The sequence below is a fragment of the Corvus kubaryi genome, unplaced genomic scaffold (assembly GCF_017639235.1).
Source record: "Corvus kubaryi isolate FWS band 111438036 unplaced genomic scaffold, C.kubaryi_AGA036_p1.0 split1-37296, whole genome shotgun sequence".
NCBI lineage: Eukaryota > Metazoa > Chordata > Aves > Passeriformes > Corvidae > Corvus > Corvus kubaryi.
In genome coordinates, this window is record NW_024582075.1 from 15,601,912 (window position 1) to 15,623,735 (window position 21,824).

The 21,824-nt window shown below is 36.3% G+C and overlaps 1 protein-coding gene across 50 annotated transcripts in view; it reads left to right on the top strand.

The window, feature by feature from the left end:
• Nucleotides 1-21,824, top strand: part of PTPRD (protein tyrosine phosphatase receptor type D) — a 1,187,501-nt gene that overhangs the window by 885,022 nt on the left and 280,655 nt on the right. For all 50 annotated transcript variants that reach the window (XM_042012906.1, XM_042012907.1, XM_042012909.1 and 47 more), the window contains one exon: nt 17,378-17,545. In XM_042012906.1, coding sequence (XP_041868840.1) covers nt 17,461-17,545 — 85 coding nt within the window. In that variant the 5' untranslated portion in view covers nt 17,378-17,460. The remainder of the gene's footprint in view (nt 1-17,377; nt 17,546-21,824) is intronic.

Sequence of the window (21,824 nt, forward strand, 5' to 3'; positions counted from 1 at the left end):
CATCTCAAAAGACTGCACTGTGATTGGGTGGCAAAATACAAGAATACATAGCACATTTTACTCTCAGCCTTGTTTTTTGTGATTGATGATTGATAGGTTGACAGATGGTGTTTCAGACCACTTTCTTCCTAGTTTTCCAACAAAATTAGACTTGGTTTTGATTTTAAGTTCTATTCAAGTAGACTAGCATTTGCACTGTTCTGGTGTTGAGATGTTTAATCTGAGATTTTTAAGGAAGGGTATACTGTTCACCAGCTAGTCAGCAATCCTTCATGGCAAACACTGTTGAAATCACTTGGAGCAGACCATTGTTGTCATGTAGTTGTTCACCTTTTGTCAGTTTTAGTGTGGTCAGATTTCTACTTTTATGGGAGAGTTTAATGTTTGTGGTTAGTGCTTGCTGCTGTGAGCAAAACCTGCTAGTCCAGGTTTTGACAGTAGTGTATAGGTCGACTATTTCTTTTCTGAGATAAGGAAATAGAAAACAGCTTATTAAGAATCTGCTTTCTTCTTGTAAAAGAAGTTGGCAGCAGAAGATGGTGCAAACAAATGGCATGATTTGAAAATTCAGTTCTGTAATTATGAATTTTTTATAATTTACCATCAACTTAATATGAAAACATGATTTCAAAATTGTTTATATTGGAAATTAATTTGTTTTCTGACACCTATTGTGAGATTATTTTAAAATATCTGTTCTAAAATAGCATGGCTTTTACAGTATCAAAGAGTAGGGGTAGTACGTATGGGCTAAAAGGCTGCATTGTACTGTGGTTTTGGGGAGCATGTTTTTTGTCAGTTGCAGGGCAAGTAATGGAAATTGTCCAGCCAGCTGAATTCCGTGCTTTCATTTTAGAGCATAGCCTTATTCAAACGACTTTGCATTCAGAATTTTTCTGCCTGTATTCTTTAGAATATAGATAGAATTTTAGAGAGCAAGGATGGTATTTTAATCTTTTGGCTTTTAATGATAATATAATCAAAGCAAAATTAAAAGAAACTCTTAAATCAAGAGACTGTCTTTCTTTTGGTTCTCTGATTTACAATTCTACATGATTCTGTGTTCTTCACAGACTAGTTTATTTCCAAAGCATTGAAATTTACTCCAGGTAATTTTTGCTGCAATGTTACTGCTTCAGCAAATAACAAAATCAGGGAAATGCCCAAATGCATTAAAATGTATTTTTCTGTTCTGATAAAGATATGCTGAGATCCATAAAAATATTTTCTGTATAAATTATTATAACTATTAATAAGTGTTACTAGTTTGATATTAGTTTAGAATATATCAGTAAAACATAATTTAACAAAGTTGAATGAGCAGCCTTTGGAGTTTTACAGATAATGGTATTGCTTCATGCTGCCTATATTCATATAACCTTTTCAAAATTTAGAAATAATTTGCAATTTTAGGTTGCTTTATTTTTGTGCCAGTTTAGAACTAAGAATGAATTTCTACATCTTACAGACAGGCAATGTCCAAGACACATGATCTGAATAATGACCTATATAGAATGAAAGAGTAGTGTAGAATTTTGCTGCCATTCCAGACATTTCAAATGAGACTTTTCTCTCACTTTTTTACAAGGGATAGTGATACCTATTTCTTACGAAAGCTCCAACTGATAAAGTTAAACGTAAGCAAGTTTTTCTTCTTTCCAGGTAGAAAGAGAATATTTACATGATCTTGGGTCACTTGCATGGTTTTAGAGTTCTTTCCTGGCTTAGTTGCAAAGAGAATATGTATTAAGAAAAAGAACACATCTAAGGAGTTTTTTTCACTGACTATAGACAACCTATGTGCTTTTACATTCACCTGTAGGAAGAAGTAGACAAAATCCAGAGGGATTGTAAGCATTAAATAAACTGGGATTAGAGCTATTATTAAGTGGAGGTCTCTCAGATTTCTAAGCAACATATTTATTAATTATCCTAAAAATATATATACCTATTATATAAAAAAGAAATAATTGCATATCCACCTTATAGTTTTATTGTAACACTTTTGGAATAATATATAAAGTAAACAACATATAGATTTGTATACACATCATTTAAATTTTCTGTGTATTCCATCTGCTGTCACGTCATTTTCTGCTGATAAAAATTCAACTGACTGTTTAGGTTCTTTGAAGTGAGAACACAGTGGAAACACTCTGGAGGATCCTCCAGAAAGAATTGCTAACAAAATCAGGCACATTGGGTGAGAAGTAGTATTTACCAGATTCAGTCCACTACAATTTCTTTGTTTGAAAGACATGTAATATATCTTTTAAATTTAACTTTTTTCATCATGTCAGGCTTGGGAAGTGAATATTGTTAACTGCGAATAGTTTCTCTGAGACAAGGGCAAGCTCTGTGGGCAGAGCAAACTGCATCATGGTCTGTCATTCACACTTCAAGTAATTGAATAATAAAATAGTGATTTGACTCTTGACTGTTGATGTAAAAGGTTTTGAATCTGTTGCAAGTGCCTTACCTGTATTTTTTTTTTTTTAAATTTTAGTCTGATGATTTACAGATGTGTAAGTAAATATATCTACGTCTGTAGAAATATGCCTATGCAACTAGATATGTCTATGTGCAAAAATACAGATTTGCCGCATAGATACTCCAGGCATTACAAAAATTTTGATTTAGTGTGTGACTCAAAAGAGACGTGCCGAAATCACCTTAAGGAAAAAAATAAAATTTCCTTTTTAGTTCACGGTTTATTAGAAGAGCGATTGAATTGGTGTGCATGCACCGTAAAAGGAGAAAGTCTTGCTAATAGATGTAATTTTTGCCTAATAAAAGGTCTTCAAGAGTGTCAGGGAAAAAAAATAGGTTCTGTCATCAGTAGTCTGATAATTAGGCTAATAATTCCTACATCTTGCAGATGTCTTGTACATAGATAACTGTGGTGAAGACTGACATCCCATTCTGAAGTGGATATCCAGTGTTTTCAGGATATGGAAGTAAGAATTATCTTACAGATCCGTTTTCAAAGGAAGTTTACTAGTTTTGTAGTACTCAGTAGGATGTCCCCATCCCTTGCTTAAAGGTGAGCTTTTTTTTTTTCAATCATTATAAAGATTTTCAGACATCACTTAGAAATTAGAGAACCATCCTTCTTTGAGGCAGTGGAGGATTCAGTCCATTTACCTCAGCTGCTTCAACGTGAAGAGTTGTTTTAATTTTTACTGACCTTTCTGTAACTAAGTGGAATCTTAGGGTCCAATATTGTGTCTGTGATATTGAGTCAGGAAAGAACCCTTTTCAAGAGTATTTATGCATACAGAGTTTGCTCATGATTGCAGATCTGTTAGTAAGCCATAATTCACTTCACTTCCATGGATAACTGCAAAGTGATAGCATAGGAGTAGACATGGTTATATGTCTGTGCAGTTGGATATTCCTACAGAAAAGTAGCCTAATCTTTCTGTGCTGGTATGTTACCCTCTAACATAGATGTTACTTCCAACATATGTTCACAGACCTCCAGTCTCTATTTTCTAAAATACATTTTCAAATGTGCCTAATTTCTGAGGAATTTCAGTGTCTCAGTCCTCTTGGATCTCAGTGTGAGGAGAAGGTAGGAGGCACTGAGGGTGACAGCAATCACTGATGGTGACAGACGGAGGTCTACTTAACAGAAAACAATATGAAGAAGAACACGATGTCAGCAGATTATTTTTAAAATTATACTTCTGTAATTAAACAGTAGCAGAACATTGAAAAAATGATGGAATTGTTTAAGACAAATAGTATCAAAAAATGTGAGTGTGAGTACTAATATTAAATTCCAGTAAATTCTATGTGAGAGTCAGAATTGCAGAAATTATTGTAATCAGTTTGATTCTATATGTTGCTTTAAACTTTAATGAGTTTTGAATGAAATTCCACATTTCTACATTTGGAAATTCTGTGCAGTGATCTGGTTTAACATTATACAAATTAATCTTTAGTGTGAAGCTTGGGTATCAGCATAAGATTTTTTATTTCTTTATTTATTTTTATTTATTTTTTATTTCTTTATTTATATTTTTTATTTCTTTAGGAACTTCAGGAAGTCTGTTTACCTGTTGGAAGGGGTTTAGAAAAAAACAGCAGAATATTTGCTTGAAATCATTTGAGTAAGATTTGCATTTCAGTTGGCATGTATCTGTTGCTGGATACCAAATTCAATGCCAAATCAGATGACTGCTTTGACTGTTGTGTAGATATGCTTGTTCAAGATCTCAACTACAGAAGTAAAGGTAACTCTATTGATAAAAATGAAAAAAACGATGATACAATATAAGAAAAAATGGATTACACTAGCACGTTCCCAAATCCACAGATAAGATGTAAAGCAAACTCTACGTAGATAAATTCAAGCTGTCCTCCAAAATCAATTGTAACTTTTGGTGTAGGAACCCAGAGTGCCGAGAATATTTCTCTGCCTGTTTTTAAGGGTTCTTACCCCCCTGAACAACACTGTTTTAGCCTCAAACCTTGGAAAAAATTACCAACGGTCAGACAAGAACTAGAAAATAAGTGGTGTGAATTAGGTGATAGACTACTATGTAAGATTGTCACAGGGTGAAAAATATAGAGATTTTGGGCTTCTCTTTGTAGTAAATAGATAAGAGTAAAAAATATCAAAATGGAGGACTGTTGTTGTTCTCTAAACCTTCTTCTCCTTCTACTACTACTCCATATTCTGCAGTAAAAGTAGTTTGGGATGATTGGATAGAAAATTCCGCAGTTCCTAGTTGTGTTACTGAATAATTGGTAGGAAAGTGAGAATAATGTACGTTTTTAGTAACTATTGGTTAAAATATCTTTAAAAGGCTATGTAAATCTTGATCGGGGGCTCTCTCACTCCTGCTTTCTGTGCTCTATGCTGTACCTGGGTCACGCTAGTGGCTCTGTTCCTCTGATAAGACTTAATAATCAACTGGAAGCATTGAAACTCAAGGAAAAGTCTCGGTTTATCTTTGAAACTCCTTGCAAGGACTTTCAGCAAATTCTCTCCCATCATGAGGGACTTGACTTACAGCACGGTACAGTGTCACTTGGTACTTTAATAAATAAGCATACATCTTTGTCCTGGATCCCAAGTAGTCTGACAAAAAGACTGGTGGAATTTTGTAACATGATTAAATTTATGTACCTGGGCTGCTTATTTTCTGGCCTAAAGATTATGCCTAAGAAAAAAAAAGAAAAAAAGAGGTGCATTGGTTAGCATGTAAAATAGCAATTCACATTTATTTAATATTTAATGGAGCTGACTTGCAAAAAATAAAATTAATTCTTGAAGTAGATTACTTTATTTTTGGTTCCAGAGACTTTAAAAAAGGAGAATGCAATAATGACATAATTTGTAGAAGTAGTTCTGGTTTCCACAGTGCTAATGACTAGGAAATGATAGTGAAGTAAATTTTACAAAGAGTAAGGTAACAGCCTGCATACTGTGGACTTCAAAAGGCATGACAGTCTCATCTACAGGTACCTGAACAAGACCAGCTTTATGGATTTTATATTTTGTTTAAGGCATAAAAAACCCCCTACTTTCTTCCTCGCCTTGTCCTTTAACCTGTGACCTGCCTGCTTCTGTTCAAACGAGCATCATTAATGTTGTGCTGGCAGCAGTGGAGGATCTGTCGTATGCAGAGATTAGGACTAAGGAATTCTGATTCTGTATATCAAGGGGTTAGAGATTGCTTGGGATACATCCCTGCATTTTCTCACTTAATCCAGTTGTTTCTGATATTCTAATTTATAAATAATAAATAAAATTGTAATTCTCCTGTGTCTTCTAGCACCTGTGGTGAGCAAGGCATTAAAACTAACACATTAGTTTGACGGCTGAGTAAGTTCAGCAGAAAACCTGTTTTAAAATTGAGGGCTTGTGTGTATGCAGAGCACTAAGGAAAGGAAGTACTCACAGTTTTTTCTCCTGACTTCTAACCCTGGAAATCAAAAGCATTTTCCCTACCCACTCATTTGCTGTTAAACATCAGGAAAAATGAGTAGCTTTTCTTGGCAGAAGGTGGTTTTTACAACATTATGGTATACATAAGAGAGAGTCTGAAACGTATGCCCAAACTTGGACGTGCCACCAACATTTTTTGGCCTTTTTACATACACTGCTAAAGTTATGCAGAACATCCATAATGTGTAGCTTTCTTTACAGTTTTTTTTCTTTTACAATGAAGAAGTAGGATTGGAAAATGTTTTGAAAAAGGTTTCTGTTTACTAATGACAAGGTCCCAAAGTCATTCACATCTGTATACTTCAAATGAGGCTTTTCAAGCTATTGAAAAATTGGTTACAGCTGGCTGCACACCCTGACAGTTGAAAATAAAACTCCCGTACCACTTATAACTAGCAATTCAATTTAACTTATGCACAGTGAGAGCAAAAAAACGTAGTTTCTTTCCAAAGAGGTGACAGTGCAGTCAGAACTTCTACAGCTGCCTTTCATGCACTGATAATTAAAAAAAAATCAAAACAAAATCCCTAACTGGAAAATACACCCTCCCTTTATAATTATCTATTTCAAAGCTGTAATCAAGCATTTCATTATAAAAATGCTAATCAATCCAGAACAATACTCCTGGGACAGCGCACACACCCAGAGACATAACACTTATGATAGAAACGTTGCAGAAACTTTACTGGGTTTATAATAGTTGCTCAAGCATTTCTGTTGTGAAAGATGAAACTCCCTCAAGTGCCTTGCAGCGTTCCAACTGGTCAGGCTCATCTTCTAGCCTTTAGATGTACTGAAAAGATAGTAGCTTGTTATCAGTAGAATAATAATAAGTAGAATGCACTCATCTAAATTTAAAAAAAAAGAAAAGAAATTCATGAATCTAGACAGATTCTTAGTTAAAACTAATGATTGTGAATAAATAAAGCCAAAACTGGAATTGTCTTTCTAGGTTCTGTTTTAGATTTTGTTTTAAAGTTATTTAACATATCATTATTTGCAGCACCCTCCAAATTTTGTTATAGAGATTTTATGTCTATGAGCTAGTGCTAACAGTTCAGAGGAATGTTTGAGCCTTGTGTTACCACTGCCAGTTACAGCCCCCATTCATAGTTTAATAGAAAGGCATGGGATTTCCGCAATAGATTGACAGTCACAACCTTCTTTTTCATGTGGAATTTGAATATCTGTGTCACATGGGTGACATTTTTCTGGGGAAGGGAAGATGTAAACCTTTTTCTGCCTGTGTTTGGGAAGCAGTGTTGTGGTAACATGGGTGCTAATGGTGCTAATATAGTCAATAAGATTATATGGCACGTTTCTTCCAAGTATTATAAATAGTTTTGTTTCATGTTCTAAAAAGAGAATTAATGTAAGCTGAGTCTTTAAAAGTCTTGGAATATTTTAATATGACTGTCTGAAGGCTTAAAGTTACTGTGTACTTCTGTAATGTCAGTTTATGGTATTTTGTACAGAACACGAGGGTAAAATTCTGAAGTGGTTTTTGATAGCCACCTATATGAACTTTTTAATATTTCATTAGACTCAATATTTTCTCTGTTGGATTAGTAATGAAACTAGTTCTCTACTTTCATTAGTTCATTAGTTTAATTTCATCATGGCTAATATAAAATATTGTGTAGCTGAAGGTTAAACTATTTATTTGAATCTTGTATCAGTATGTTTACGGATTACTACTTTCCATCTAGAAATTCTGGAAATTAAAAAGCTGAAAGCAGAGGGAAAATGCAGAAGTCCTGGAAGTCTTTGTGTATGAAGCACATGTCTGAAAGGCAGAGAGGTCATCTCTTCTGTCTTTTCATAAAAATTTGAACTCTGCAAATCAGTCCTTTTTGTAATGGTGTGTGCGCAAGCGTGTATGTGTGTATGTTCTTAAACATTTACTTTACTGGCTGTTAAGTGTATTGTTTTATCTTACATCTGTATTTTTTTATTCCTTCTGATGCTGAGATTATGAAAGATACTCAAAATCTGAATGAGAGGGAGCTGTAATCTAAGACACCATCTTCTGTGTTTTCTCATTTATTAATTTTTTTTGAAAGGTGACAAACATAAGTAGGATAATAACCTTCCTTTTGAGTCACATCTTCAGTCCATTTCTTTTTTATGACTTTTAACTGTTCGTTTGGAAGACAAACTATGAGTAGTGCCTGCAGTTGGTTATTTCACTAATTTAATCTTCTGTAATATTTCTTTCTCTGATTTTTCTTGCTCATTTATGAAGGAAGATACAACAGATTGCCTGTTTAAGAAACTGTGTCATGTTCATAAGCAGTGAGAGAGATAACTGAGCATATATATGAACCAGTAGTATGCAGGAAGTTCTTTAGCAGGATGAAACTGCTCCAGTATATAGGTAGAAAAAAAAATTTTGCTAAATATGGCATCAGTCTATAACATTGTGGTGCACTTGCATGCCCTATCCTTGTCACAATGTACTATTGGTATATATGGTATATAAGTTGCAGAGATATTTCTACAGCTGTATACAGTAGAGTTCAGAATTATTTTTTCTCATACCCTTTATGAAAATAATGTTCATTTCGGTGGGTAGCACATACTCTCACTTTCTTACTGAGAACTGACAAAAAGAGGTTGCAAAAGAAGATGAAGGTTACACAGTGTCAGTATGCAATTAACAATTAGGTTAGAAATTACCACCTTGTTGCTAAACCAGCATATTTGTAAGAATAAACTCACAGTTAGTTTTTCTTTAATATCGTCAGCCCAAAAAAGATGAATGAGGACTTAGATTTGAAAAATTCTTGCTGAAATGTTTCCTGAGAAGAACATAAACCCAGTGAAGAATATATGGAAAATACATAATGCATTTTAATCTGTTCTAGTACACTGTAACAGAGTTGTAGGAGGATGAACCCCAGGCCTAACAGGGAATTTTTATTATCATATACTTGTAGCTAAAACATATGAGTGCCAGGTTGCCTGGGCAAAACAGTGTGAATGAAAGCTCTGGGTATGGGAGCTGCAGCACTTCAAAGTGCAGAGAAAATCTTAAAAGTCAAAAATGAGAAAGGAGTGCATGTGTACTGGTTAATGCTTTGTTCAGTCTCCGATTGTTGGGTTGTTTAATGTTTAGTAATAGGTTTCACAATGGAAATCTTTTGTTGATCTCAGTTGGATTTCACCAGATCAAATACAAGGTCTGTGGGGATATGAACTTTCTGCTTCTCACTTCTCGTTTGAAGGGGATTGAGGGAGAGGTTCTATGAAGCACCTGAAATGCCATTTCAAGTGGCCCTACTAAGCCACTAGTTTCTTCTAAGTACAGATAAATCTATAGTAGTTAAGTTGGTCTGTAAAGAAAAACATGCTATGAACCATGCTGTCTGGCTGATGATTTTATGATTTTATTTGGTATCAAACTTGCTTATCAACATGATGACATTAGTTCAGTATCCAGAAGTTTACCAATTGGTACTTCCCTTAGTAAGGAAATTTCAACAATAGAATTAATATCTTTAGGTTGTTGTTGCCTTTTAACTCTTTTTTTTTTTTCCCCAGAGTTTATAACATTACTCTTACTTTTTCTCTGAGTATAGTAAAACATAGTATATTACAAAGATACTTTGTAGTTCTCATCTTTCTTCCAAAAGAAGACCTGTGGACAACCGTGCACGATTATGCCATAGTATGGGAAATGCATAGTGCTTCTGTTGCTTCAGGAAGATTTTGTCTTTTATTACCAAATAATTTTATAATGCCAACTACTTTTGAAAAATAACTATTTCAGCTGTTCATCTCTTCCTCTAATACAATTGTATTGCCATCAGCAACATTATAATAAAGCGCAGTCAGGCTAAACTAGCTGCAGCTGGATTACTGTCCTGTGTGTACTGCAAATTCACAGTCTCAGTCAGTCATGCTTCAATCTGATTAGCCAACAAATATATTGGATAGTTTTGAAACAAAGCTATTAAGTGAAAAGAAAAAAGAAAAGCCATAAAAGAAGAAATTGCAGGGAATAGTGAAAAAACCACATTGTAATACTGAATTTGACCTGTTAGCTCCAAACTTGCAAATATATTTCTAGTTTTATTTTAGTATCTGTGATACCTGGTATACTTCAACCATGCCTGATCCTAAAGGAGAGGAAAAACCTGAATTTTTACCGTTTTCCTGCTGAAAAAGATACAGAAAGGGCAAACTTCTTCTGAAAATAAGATGGCTCTTTAGATATGAGCATTGTTAACATGTCTATGTCATGTGCATAGCAGTGGAGCTGTAGAGTCATTCTTGATGTTAGGTCGTCCACATACCTAGCTCTGTGAGGGAGCAAGCCACAAACAGATGCCACCTCTGACGGTAACTGTGGTCTCAAAACTCAGCTGCTCATGGTAGAGTCTAGCTGCTCTTGGTAGTTGTGCTTTTTCGTAAGACTGCTGGGAGCATCTGCTTGAAAGCTGGTTTTGGAGACCCTTTTCCTGGGAATGTCTGATGAGTATGTGGTATATGGCACAGTAGCTCTATGAATGTTTTTGTATGTGGCTTACACGCTCATAGATTTAGCCTCTTCTAAGAGGCGGTAGCTGCACAGCTCCAGTGTTGTTCATGTAATAGAGAGCCAAAGAATAACAAAGTGCCTATGGCAAATACCCTACTACTACTGATTTGTCCTTTCACTTTTTGTTATTTTGAGGCAAACAACTAAGACAGAAATGAGTCTGTAAATGTTTTTGCATAGACACAGTAATTGTATTGTTCTTAAACCAGGTTTCAGAGGAAACAACAGAGTCATAGAATCTAGAAAAAATTATGTTGGAAAAAGACCTTTGAGTACAGCTGTTAATGTAGCAACAAGTCCATCACTAAACCATGTCTGCATGTCTTTTAAGTATCTCCTGGGCTGGCAACTCAAATGGCTTCCCAAGGAAGACTGTTCCATTGCTTTGCCACCTGTTCAGTGAAGGAATTTTTCTAATATCCTTTCTAAACCTCCCCTGACGCAACTCAAGGCAGTTTACTCTTGCCCTCTTGAGAAGAGCCTGATCCCCCAACTGGCTACAACCTCCTTTCAGGCAATTGTAGAGAGCGATATGGTCTCCCCTGAGCCTCCTTTTCTCCAGGCTAAGCAGCCTCAGTTTCCCCAGTTGCTTCTCACAGGACTTGTGCACCAGACCCTTGAACAGCTCCACTGCCCTTTTCTGGACACGCTCCACCACCTCAATGTCCTTCTTGTAGTGAGGGGCCCAGAACTGAACACAGGATTAAGGTGTGGCCTCATCAGTGCCGAGTACAGGGGGACAATCCCTGCCCTAGTCCTGCTGGCCACACTGTTGCTGGTACAGGCCAGGATGCCATTGGCCTTCTTGGCCACCTGGGCACACCCTGGCTCATGTTCAGCTGCTGGCACCAGCACCCCCAGGTCCTTTTCCTGTGGGCAGCTTTGCAGCCACTCTGCCCCAGCCTGTGGCACTGCCTGGGGTTGTTGTGACCCACGGGCAGGACCCGGCACTGGGCCTTGTTGAACCTCACACAATTGACCTCAGCCCATGATCCAGCCTGTCCAGATCCCTCTGCAGAGCCCTCCTACTCTCCCTCAGATCAACAGTCAACAATCGTACTCTACTTGGTGTTGTTTGTGAATTTACAAATGGTGCACTCAACCCCCTAATCCAAATCATCTGTAAAGATACCAAGTAGGCCTTGCCCAGTATTGATCCCTGAAGGACACCGCTAGTGAGTGACCTGCTGATTCTAGACCCCTTAGTACAGATTTCACTTTGTTTCTCTTCTATGGCCGAAGAAAGAATAAAATAACAGAGTAGCCAAGATACTTGCTTTAGCTCCTTTTTGTTTCGAAGCTGCTGCTCTTTTTCCCCCTTTCTGTCTCTCTGTCTGTCCTGTCTTCTTCGGCATTTGTTTTGTTTTGTTTCTTTTATTTATTCCTTCCTTCTTTTTTGTTCACTTGGTTTGGTTTTTTTGTTCGTTTGTCTGTTTGTTTGGGTTTTTTGGGGGGCTTTTTTGTAAGTTTATTGATTTTTATTTTAACAAGTGTCAAAATAGAGTTTGCTTTCTTTAATTTCTCATATGGGCAAAGTCAGAGCAGGACTATTTCAGGGTTACTGTAATCTACCGGAGTCAAGACTGGGATATTAGCAAAGTTTGTGTTTGTTCAGGCAAGAAGTCAGTCTTAGTGGAAGATGTTTCATTTGTTTGCTCAATATCTGTGACTTTGTAACAGGGTTTAAATTATTTCCATAGATTCTCAACAATATATAACTGTAATATCCATAGACAGATAACATGCTATGCTTTTGTCTAGAAAGACTGTTTCCAGCTCAGCACTTCAGCCACTGCCAGCACAAATTTCGTTTCTCAAGCCATTATTTAAAGGCACAAAGTTAAGAAGTTAGACAATGTTCTAATGAACTGTTCCTGCATCACGTGTATGAAAAGTTCTTACGACCTGCAAAAGTGACTAAGATGGCAGAAGTTTGTAATCATTGAGACACCTGTCAACTTAAAACTGGTATTTTAATTCATAATTTAGAATGGAACTGAAGCTGTATAAAGATCAGGCTAGGCAAGGTTTTCTGTGTATGGTTTAAGATTCCATATTAACATAAGTATTTTTGTAAGTAAAAAACCAGGAACCTTTAAACAACTTTCTATGTGAGAAAAACATCCCAGTGGTGTGGTTTCAAGGTACTTTGCTCTTGTTGAGTTGATTTATTCACTTAACAATTTTATGTATTTCTTCAATTGCCAAAAATCCACTCTGCTTTTGATGGTTACAGAGGAATCCTTGTTGAAGTCTAACATAGAATTACTGTGTAGAGTCAGACTGATACGTAAATTGTTTTATGTAGGCAGAATTTCACCTATCACTGCAATGCATTTGTGCTTTTATAGTGATGTAGTTCAAATGCTTGCATGACATCAGAAACCTACTCTTACGGATGGGTGCTCACTCATCTTGGAATAACTGTAACAGAGAAATTCGGGAATGATACAGACAAGCATTAGGGTGTATTGTTATCCAGAGACTGGTAAGACTAAACTTTTGGACACTCAGCACAGCTGTCCTTTAAATTCCCTTAATCATGTGTTTGCATTTTGAATTTTTAAAGAATAAAAGCATAATGAAACATGGAACTTTCCCAGCAGGTCAACTATGAAAACTTTTATCATGTTTAATCAATAAAAGAGCAAGCAAAATGTGGAACTTCTGCTTCTGCCAGTTGCCCTCATTGCTTTGGAAAATACATTTAATTCTCTTTAAAAGACATTGTTTTACCCAAAGGTGTTTCTGAATCGATTTTGATTAAAGAGCTTATGAGAATTAATTTTATACATTATTTTCTGTTCTTTCTAGTAATGATTCAGCTGTCATTTTTTTGCAACCAGGATTTGTCCATGAAATTTGTTTATTTTCTTTTTTAAGTAGGGATCATGGTTGATATGCAAATATAGGAAGTTTTTGCACTTTTTTAATCACTAGTTCTAGTAATATTTTTTGAAATTTGTTTTTTGTATTTGTTCTCTTGTGTTTGCATGGTGTTAGAAATCTGTGGCTTGGAAATGGATGTAGTTCAGGATTGTGGATGTGATGAATGAAGTGTAGAAAGATAATTTCAGCACTGTCTTCTGTTTTAATCTTTGCTGCTGTGTATTCTTAGAGAAACACCATTGTTTGGTTGGGTTTTTTTTTTTAATATTAAGGTGTATCCAGTTACTTTCCTATGGGGAAATATAGGGGATTTCTATGGGAAATACTTGAGACAAATCAGAGATTACCATCAGCTGAAATCCTATCTCTGAACAATTTAAAACTTCGGAAAAGCTGAACCAGAAATCCTGTTTGTAGCACAAATGAGCTCTTACACCTTCATAATCCCTTTCTTCCAAAGTTTTCTAAGTTACTGTTTGCTTCATTATTTTTCGCAATGTGTCTTCCTTCATCTGAGTTCTTTTTTGTCCGTGTTCAAGTCTTCTGACAACTCTTCCCTGCTGAGCTGAATTTCTGTGTTACCAAGCATATAAATGCACATTCAGGCATGGAAAATCAAGCAGATAAAAAAAAAAATTAGTGTTTACTTTTGGGGTTTTTTTGGTTTCTAAAATTCGCCCCCAGGTATGCATTTCCTGTAACTGTCTTGGAGCAGGAACCATCTTATGAGTACCATGATAGCACCTAAAAGATTATTTTTGCTGCTAAAGTAAACAGACTGCAGGGAAGCATTTTGGTGTTCAGATGTTTCATTCACCCACTTGATCCTTTTGAGGATAATTGGTGCACGTGCCCATGCCCTGGTACTATCATCTGCTCTGCTTCTACTGAGGAGCATTCTCTTTTGTCTCTGCATTGAGCACTCTGGAGAGCTGCACATCTGCACTTTTACTGATCCTATTAATAGATACCACTAATCAGGGAAAATCTATCCTCTTACTTACTTATTGTTAGATGCATTACCTGGTTTCATAGATAGCTCTTTTAGAGATATTGGAAAAGTAATTTTTGGTTATTTAATACAGCAGTTATGCAGCACTTCACCTAAAATAAAAACAGCTTTTATTAAATCTTCATAAAGAGAGATTTTTTCCGAAGAACTGTTGACCTCTGTGTAGCTATTCTTCTAGATCTTGGTAGATCTTCTACCAAGGAGAAGCCCCATCTTTCTGCCCTGGTGCAGTGTGAATGTTGTAATAGGGACTGCTAAGAGAGTACCTCACTCAGGATTAATTCTGCAAGGTAAGTACTGGTCCTCTGATGACAAGGCTAGTGTAACCTGGTGCTGCAAGAGCTGTTTGTGTTTTCACTGTCTTTGGTACCACACTCTGGATGTAACGAGCCATCGTCAGGAGGAAATAGAAAAGGAAAGGAACTACATCATTTAAGAATTAATAATGCTTTAGATGAGCCTTTCACTTTGGAACTACTAAGGTGGCTTGAAGGTGGCTAACTAAGCTGATAGTTGTGTTGATAAGTTCATTTAGTCCTTTTAAGGAATTGCATCTTCATGTTAGTTTTCACAAATAAGCCAAGCACAGACCTACATACCACATGATATCATCTCAGTGTTGGTACACTTGTTAGTAGCAGGGTCTGAAGATTTGTTTTCCTTGTGAGTGAAGCTAAGGCAGACTTTTGTGGAGAACCTTGATAGCGCCTGAATATCTCTTGGCTTCCTTCTCTCTGTTACCAGCCTATCACCTGCACACCTCCATTAACAGTGTATCTTCAACTCACTTGAAAGAAAAATGACTCAACTGTCATCTTTATTCAAGTGCTTCTGTTTCCTTGAGCTAAAATACTACAAGTTTGCTCGCACACCTAAGCAGGTAAAGAGGGAGGTCAAACAACAAGCAAAGGGTCTCCTGGAAACCTTGGTGTGTTTATCAGGTTAGCTAAAGCCATGATTCTCAGAAACATCCAAGAAAGGGAATACTGAGGGCTTTCATTTTATGACCTGAGTGATAATGAATATTACCTTCAAAGCAGAGACAATGAGTGCAGTATTCCCAAGTGGCTGTATGAGCATTTAGAATGAAAGAATGGATTGAGGTTTAACATAAAAAAAAAAAAAGGAAAAGGAAAAAAAAAGCTCTTTTTTCTCCTCAGCCTGTTTTTTGCCAGGTGTTGTGATACATCCCTTCATTTGCAGACAGCTTGTAGAGGATAAATGCATATTCACATATCAGGATAATAAAGTTTTTTAAATTCTTTTTTTACCTAAGCAGACAGTAGTATTTTTCCTGTTAGCTGCCACATTTAATACTTTGATGGGAGTGCTTGAAATGTATGAAAATAATCTTCAGTGCCCCATTAAAAAAGTGTTGTGTAAAACAAATACCTTGGTGGTCACCATTTTTCCCCCTTCTCTGCTCCCCTTATTAATCAGTATTGTTTCCTCTCTGCTTCCTCCCCTGAAAGGAGTAGGGGAGTACCCACCACATTTCTCTGTTCACCTTCACACATCAGGTAATGTGGTTGTGTGCTAATGAAAAGATAGTTTTGTTCTTAAGTGAGCTGCCTTTAGAGATAGTTCAGGGCTCCCCTGTAACTCCTGCATTCTGGAAAAAGCAAAATAAAAATCACTTCTTCCATGAAAGTACATTTCATACATCTCCATCTTTGTGATAGCATTGGAATCGTTACACAGCAGTTGGCTCTGATACGCTTGCACAGACACAAATTGAGTCCGACAGGACTGGTGTCTCATGGACTTTGCTGTCATTTGAAATGCTGGCATGAAGATGGTAGCGATGAAAGGGGAGCTGGTGCCTTTAGCATTTTGCCTATGAAGATTTCTTAGGCTTGTGTTTTTTGATAGCAGTAGCTGATTGAAAAGATAGTGTTACAAAAGAGATTCATAACGTAGCATAGATTTCTACCAGCTGCTCATGTCTTTTCTTCCTTGACTAAATTCATTTGAGTGTTTCCCTGTACTGAAAATGGGCTCTTTATGCCACCCACAAAACTGTAAGATCTATTTAGTGGAATGATAATTAGTATACTTTTTTCTCTGCCCTCTTGGTTTTCATCTTTACTGCATGGAAGCCACCTGTGTGGTAATGAAGAAGGTGGTCTCAAACTTAACAAAGCTTATATGTTGCAGATCCTTCAGAAAGTATAATTGCATTTCAGGTTATTTTACTGAAAATGTCAGGCTGCTTAGGGATATCTCTAGTATTTCCTGTCTGCGGGGGAAGATATTTTTATATTCCTTAATTTCTATTAGCGTGGCATATTTGGACAAGGATAAGGCACTCTTTTTTCAAGTCAGGTACCTGAACTGCAGTTCTACCACTGTATCATATTCAATTATGCATTGTAATAAATGAGATGGATTGAATTGGGATCTCAGCCCTTTATTCAATGCCAGATTTCTGTTTTACTATTAGGAATAATGCAGATACGTACAGGAAATCAAGACGGGAATTTTAACCTTTGAAAGTTGCTGAACTATGAAGTATGTTAATAACACATCCTGAAGTAGATTTTGCAGTTACTCTTACCAGATGCCAGGGCGTCAACTCCCTGTTTGCATGTGGATTTATTGTGGATACCTAATCTGCTTTGATTACCTTCTCGCAACATCATTTCCAGTGATGTCTTTAACTTCATCAACAATACTAGTTTCTTTGGTTCAGAAGATGATGTTGAATAGAAATAAGATTCAGGATGTGACAGTTGCTTGATCGTGTGGCAAAGGTACACTAAGAAATGTGTTGTAGCGGTGCAAACATACACCGTGTCTTGGATCTTCTTGTATATACAAGTAGCCTGAAATTAATAATGTTTCTTTTCCTTTCTGCCTTACCCTTTTGTCTTCTAAAATAGTCTTGCCTCAAATTGTGAATGCATTAAAAAAAAAAAAAGAAAGAGGAAAAGTCCGGCCTATTTTTGCTAATTGTATTTTTATCTTTTCACAGGCTCTGAAAATACTTCATCTGAAATTTCAGACTGGACAGACTCGCAGTGGCTTCTAAGCCAGCGAGAACAAGCCTGCCAAAGCATGCTGGTGCCAAGCTGTCGGATGATGCATGTAGTCAGGCCAATGGTGGTGCTCCTGTGCTTGCTACTCTATGCTGATGCTGAAAGTAAGTGTATTATTCATTTATGCTTAGGTGTTGGCCATCATGAATAGTTTTGTTTTCAGCTGGTGGTTACTAAGAGTGTCAGAATGAGTTTCCTTTTGAGTGATTCTTAAAAAAACTGCAAGGTTCTCTCTAGATCACAACCTGTATTTGAAAAGGATTGTTTATGCAACTTCCTTACTGTTCTTCTTAATGCCCGTTTTCTTAAGCATGGAGAGGTTCATGCTAAGATGGTGGAGACTACTACCACAAAGTTATACAATCAAAACAAGCACCAGCTTTTCTTACCAGACATTGGTCAAATACCTTAAAGACATCTGTCATTCTTTGAATATTTCTGTCTTAACTTTAATAAAAAAAAAAAAGACATCCCCCTCCCAATTGATATCCAGTCCAATTAAAATTCCAGTCCCTTTGTAACTGCTGCAACAGCTGTTCTAATGTATTATTTCCGACAGCTGTCGCAGAGTACAGTATCCAAACAAATCAAGCAGAACTGACAATGTAGTGGCTGGCCTAATCATGTGACAATTCAGTGAGGAAAGGCACCTATGTTTACTTGTACTGAAGGGAAACTGTTGGAGTTTGGTCAATTAGTTTATCTATTAATGGGAAGATAATATCTCCTTTTTAATTAGGAAATCATTAGGTCTGCCTTGTTTACATGTGTTCCTTCTCCCAGCTTTCCTGTGACGTCTTGCAGAAGTAATGTGCAAATGAGAAAAGCCATTTGCTTTCCACCTGTTGATCTGCAGGTTTACTGCAAGCTGACTACTCAGATTGGCTACAAGCTGACTGCTAACATTCATTTCATTGAGGGATATTTTCCCTCAATGTCCTATGTCCGGACGCTATGCAGATACATGACTAATCAATAAATTTGTTTCAGCTCTGTGTTAGAAGACTTCTGTGTTTTTTCACACATCTGTTAAATTAAGTAGGAACACAGAGTAATAGCATCAGCTTTAGTAAGGTTGGATGAATCAGTTCTCAATAAACGCATACAGAAGAGTTCCTGATCACTCCACTTATCACCCGCACTCCAGGTATGCCGAGTCACAGCAATAAAAGAGATACAAAATTTTTTCAGTTTTCATGCATAATAAGCTTTCCTTCTTTTAAGTGTAGCTATATGAAAGTGAAGTAAACGGAGGAAAAAAAGGACAAAACACGCATGTTTGTTGTGTACTGACAGCTGAGATTCTTTGGCCCCTTTCCAGTTAGATAATGACCAGCTGGGATGATTGTGTCTAAGGTGAAGCCAAGGACATTTTAACAGTTTAGCCAGCAAATAATTAATTGGGAAGTGGGCCCATATGCTGGATAGTTTTGCAGTTGTAGCATTCCGCCTATTTTAAAAGTTGTAAGAAGCCCAAAGATCAGCTTTTTGTGACAGTTTCCCTCGGAATGAGATTATGATTCTTCTTTTATTATAAAATAGATATATATAATTATATATTATTATAAGTGTTTAATATGCACCAGCTTTTAAGTTGCTTAAATAATTATATACATTTATACAAATGGTATACATTATATGGTGTTAATAAAATTGTGTGTCATATATATTTTATGTGACTCCACATAATATTGCATTTATACTGTGAGTGGTAAATGAATGTTCTATTTTACCAGTTTCTTTGAGAGTCATGATGTAGTCACATTTTAATCGTATGCACAGTACTTTATTTGGGAGACACACTGAATTTCCACAGACATGGCTATTTTATGGCCTGGGTGAGAGATGGGACAGCATCTGTGAGCTTTCTGTATGCAAACACACAGAAAGATGTGTCTTCTTCCATGATTACCCCTTCTCACTTGAAGAAAAGTTCCTGCTGTGCTGGAGTTGCTCTGCCCTCTGCTCTTGTAGATACTCTTGCTCCTGTTTTGTATTGCCCTTTCTAGAAGGGTCCCAGACCCTACTTTCACCTAGAGTTTTTCTTGAAATTCTTCACAAAGAGTGGCCGGACCACATTACTTCATTTTAATGGGGAGAGGACACAGAAAGTGAGCCAAAGGAAACAAAAAAAAATTTTCATTTTTTTGTCTGTCACCCTGTAGAGGCCATGCCTTCCTTCTTTTGCCATTATTTTTGTGTTGGCAACATCAAGGCACTACAGAAGAGAAGGTATATCTAAACATTGACCCTGCATTGTACACTTTCTGGTGTAATTGCAAATGGGTAAGGAACTCATCATACCCTTCCAGTGTCGCTGTCAGATTACTGTGAGTGGGATCCAAGTAGCAAGCCAGCTTAATGCCACTGAAGAAGTTTCCAGTGGCAGTCCTTAGTACTTTACATTTTAGATAGAGCCTTCACAGCTGAGGGAGGCAATGACATACCTTTGTTTTTCTCAATCATTGTGAAAGACCCCAAACACTGAAATGTGTTGGCATGGGCTGATAAACCTACCAGGCCAAGTATGTGTGCAAACTAGATTTGATTCTTACTCTTAATCCAGCAACTAAATTTATGCTTGACTGAGAAAAGTAAGCAAAATTGAAAGGTGGCAAAGCTAACCTTGCTGTTTTACCTTTTGTTGTTAGTAATATGATGTGATACTTGTAAACACAAGAAGTGAAAAATCTCACGAATTGTGAGTCTTTTTTTTAGATGTTTTCTTCTATGTTTGGTATTTGTAGCTTCAGTGCACACTAAGACAGAGTTAAGCATACTTACATTGAGGAAAGAAAGTACTTGCTCGTTAGTCTTTATTGGGGAACAGCAATCTGCTAGTTCACAGTGTTTTTTCATTTGGTGCATTGTTCTCAGTGATGTAGATGGCAATGCTTCACCACATCTGCTGAGATATTAGTAACGTAGCTTTGTTTGTCGTAAGAAAGGTACTGGGTTTTTTCATGTTTTTTTAACATGAACTGACAGAACAGTAACTATCCAGAAGCTTTATGCAGGTTCATCTGTTTAATAACAATAAGCCTATATGTTTCAGAGACTCATACATCAAATATGGTACATTATTATCTGTTTCTGACCTTGCCAAGGGTCACTGAGCTCAAAGAAATAAAGCAAATATAAAATTCTTCCAAAAGTCCTATTGCTGGTTTTTCCTAGTATTCCAACTTTTGAAAAATAAGAGTTTAATTTGTATTAATAGAATCAAATATTTTCTGCAGATAGTCTCCGTCCTCCTTTTTAGTAATTGAGTTGATTCTTGTGTGTCCTGTTCCTTTTCTACCCTGAGAAAGGCCTGATCACCAGCATTTCAAAATTCTCTGCTGCATTCCAGTAATTTTGTCTATTTAGTGCTTTTCCTTCATTCTTGGTTGCATAGCTTCTGCTCTGGCATTTTTCTTTTGTTACTTCTTTGGAGATGCTGTTTTAGGAGAGAAGCAACAATTCTCTCTTCCTTCAGCAGAAGTGTTTGCAGCTGACAGTAAAAAAGCAAACAAATACTAACTAAAAACAATGTGTTTGTTGTATATTGCTTCTATTCCCAATTATTTGAAATATGAATAATGCTTAGTTTGTTCTCTGGCTTCTACTGCATATTGTGACAGTTACCATCATGCAGGTAACCACTGTATCATCATACCATCATCTCTAGGCCAGGATTAGTTCTGACAGGGTAGTGATTATTTATAACAGATGTTGGGGTAATTGAGACAAATTCTTATTTAACAGGATGTAAAGACAGTAATTTAGTATTGGTGAAACCAATTTTTCCTCTGTATTTTTTTTTGTTTTTTCACTTTATTTTTTCATTTTGCTTTTTAGGGAACGTGTGTGTTTTTCCCTACTAATACCACCCTTTCTCTTTAAGAACTTTTTAAGTTTTTCAACTAGCTGAAGCACATTAATGCAGTCCATGTTGAATTTTTTTCTCTACGCACTTGTCTGTAACACTAAGTTTGTAACACAGATCTTTCAAAGTAATTAAATTACTGAAACCAGTTATGTTATAGTAAGCCTTACAAGTGGACATACATGGTTTATAATAAAAACCCCCACTGTTCCAGAATAAGTTCATAAACACTACATGCAGTGAAGCCCAATATGGAAATTATTTACTTTTTTGTACATGTACCTTTGATAATTAGAACTGAATTTTTTCAGAGTAGATTAGAATTACATTCAAACTCCATCATCTTTGAACAGGTAATTTCAATTATTGCTTTCAAGTACAGGCAATGACAAGAAAAACTTAAAGATAAAATCTTTCTGTTCTTTATTGGTATATTTTTACAGTGTCATCTATCTTTATCTTAGTGCTGATAGCATGCATTCCATGTAAGATACAGCCATTTGGTTACATCTCTT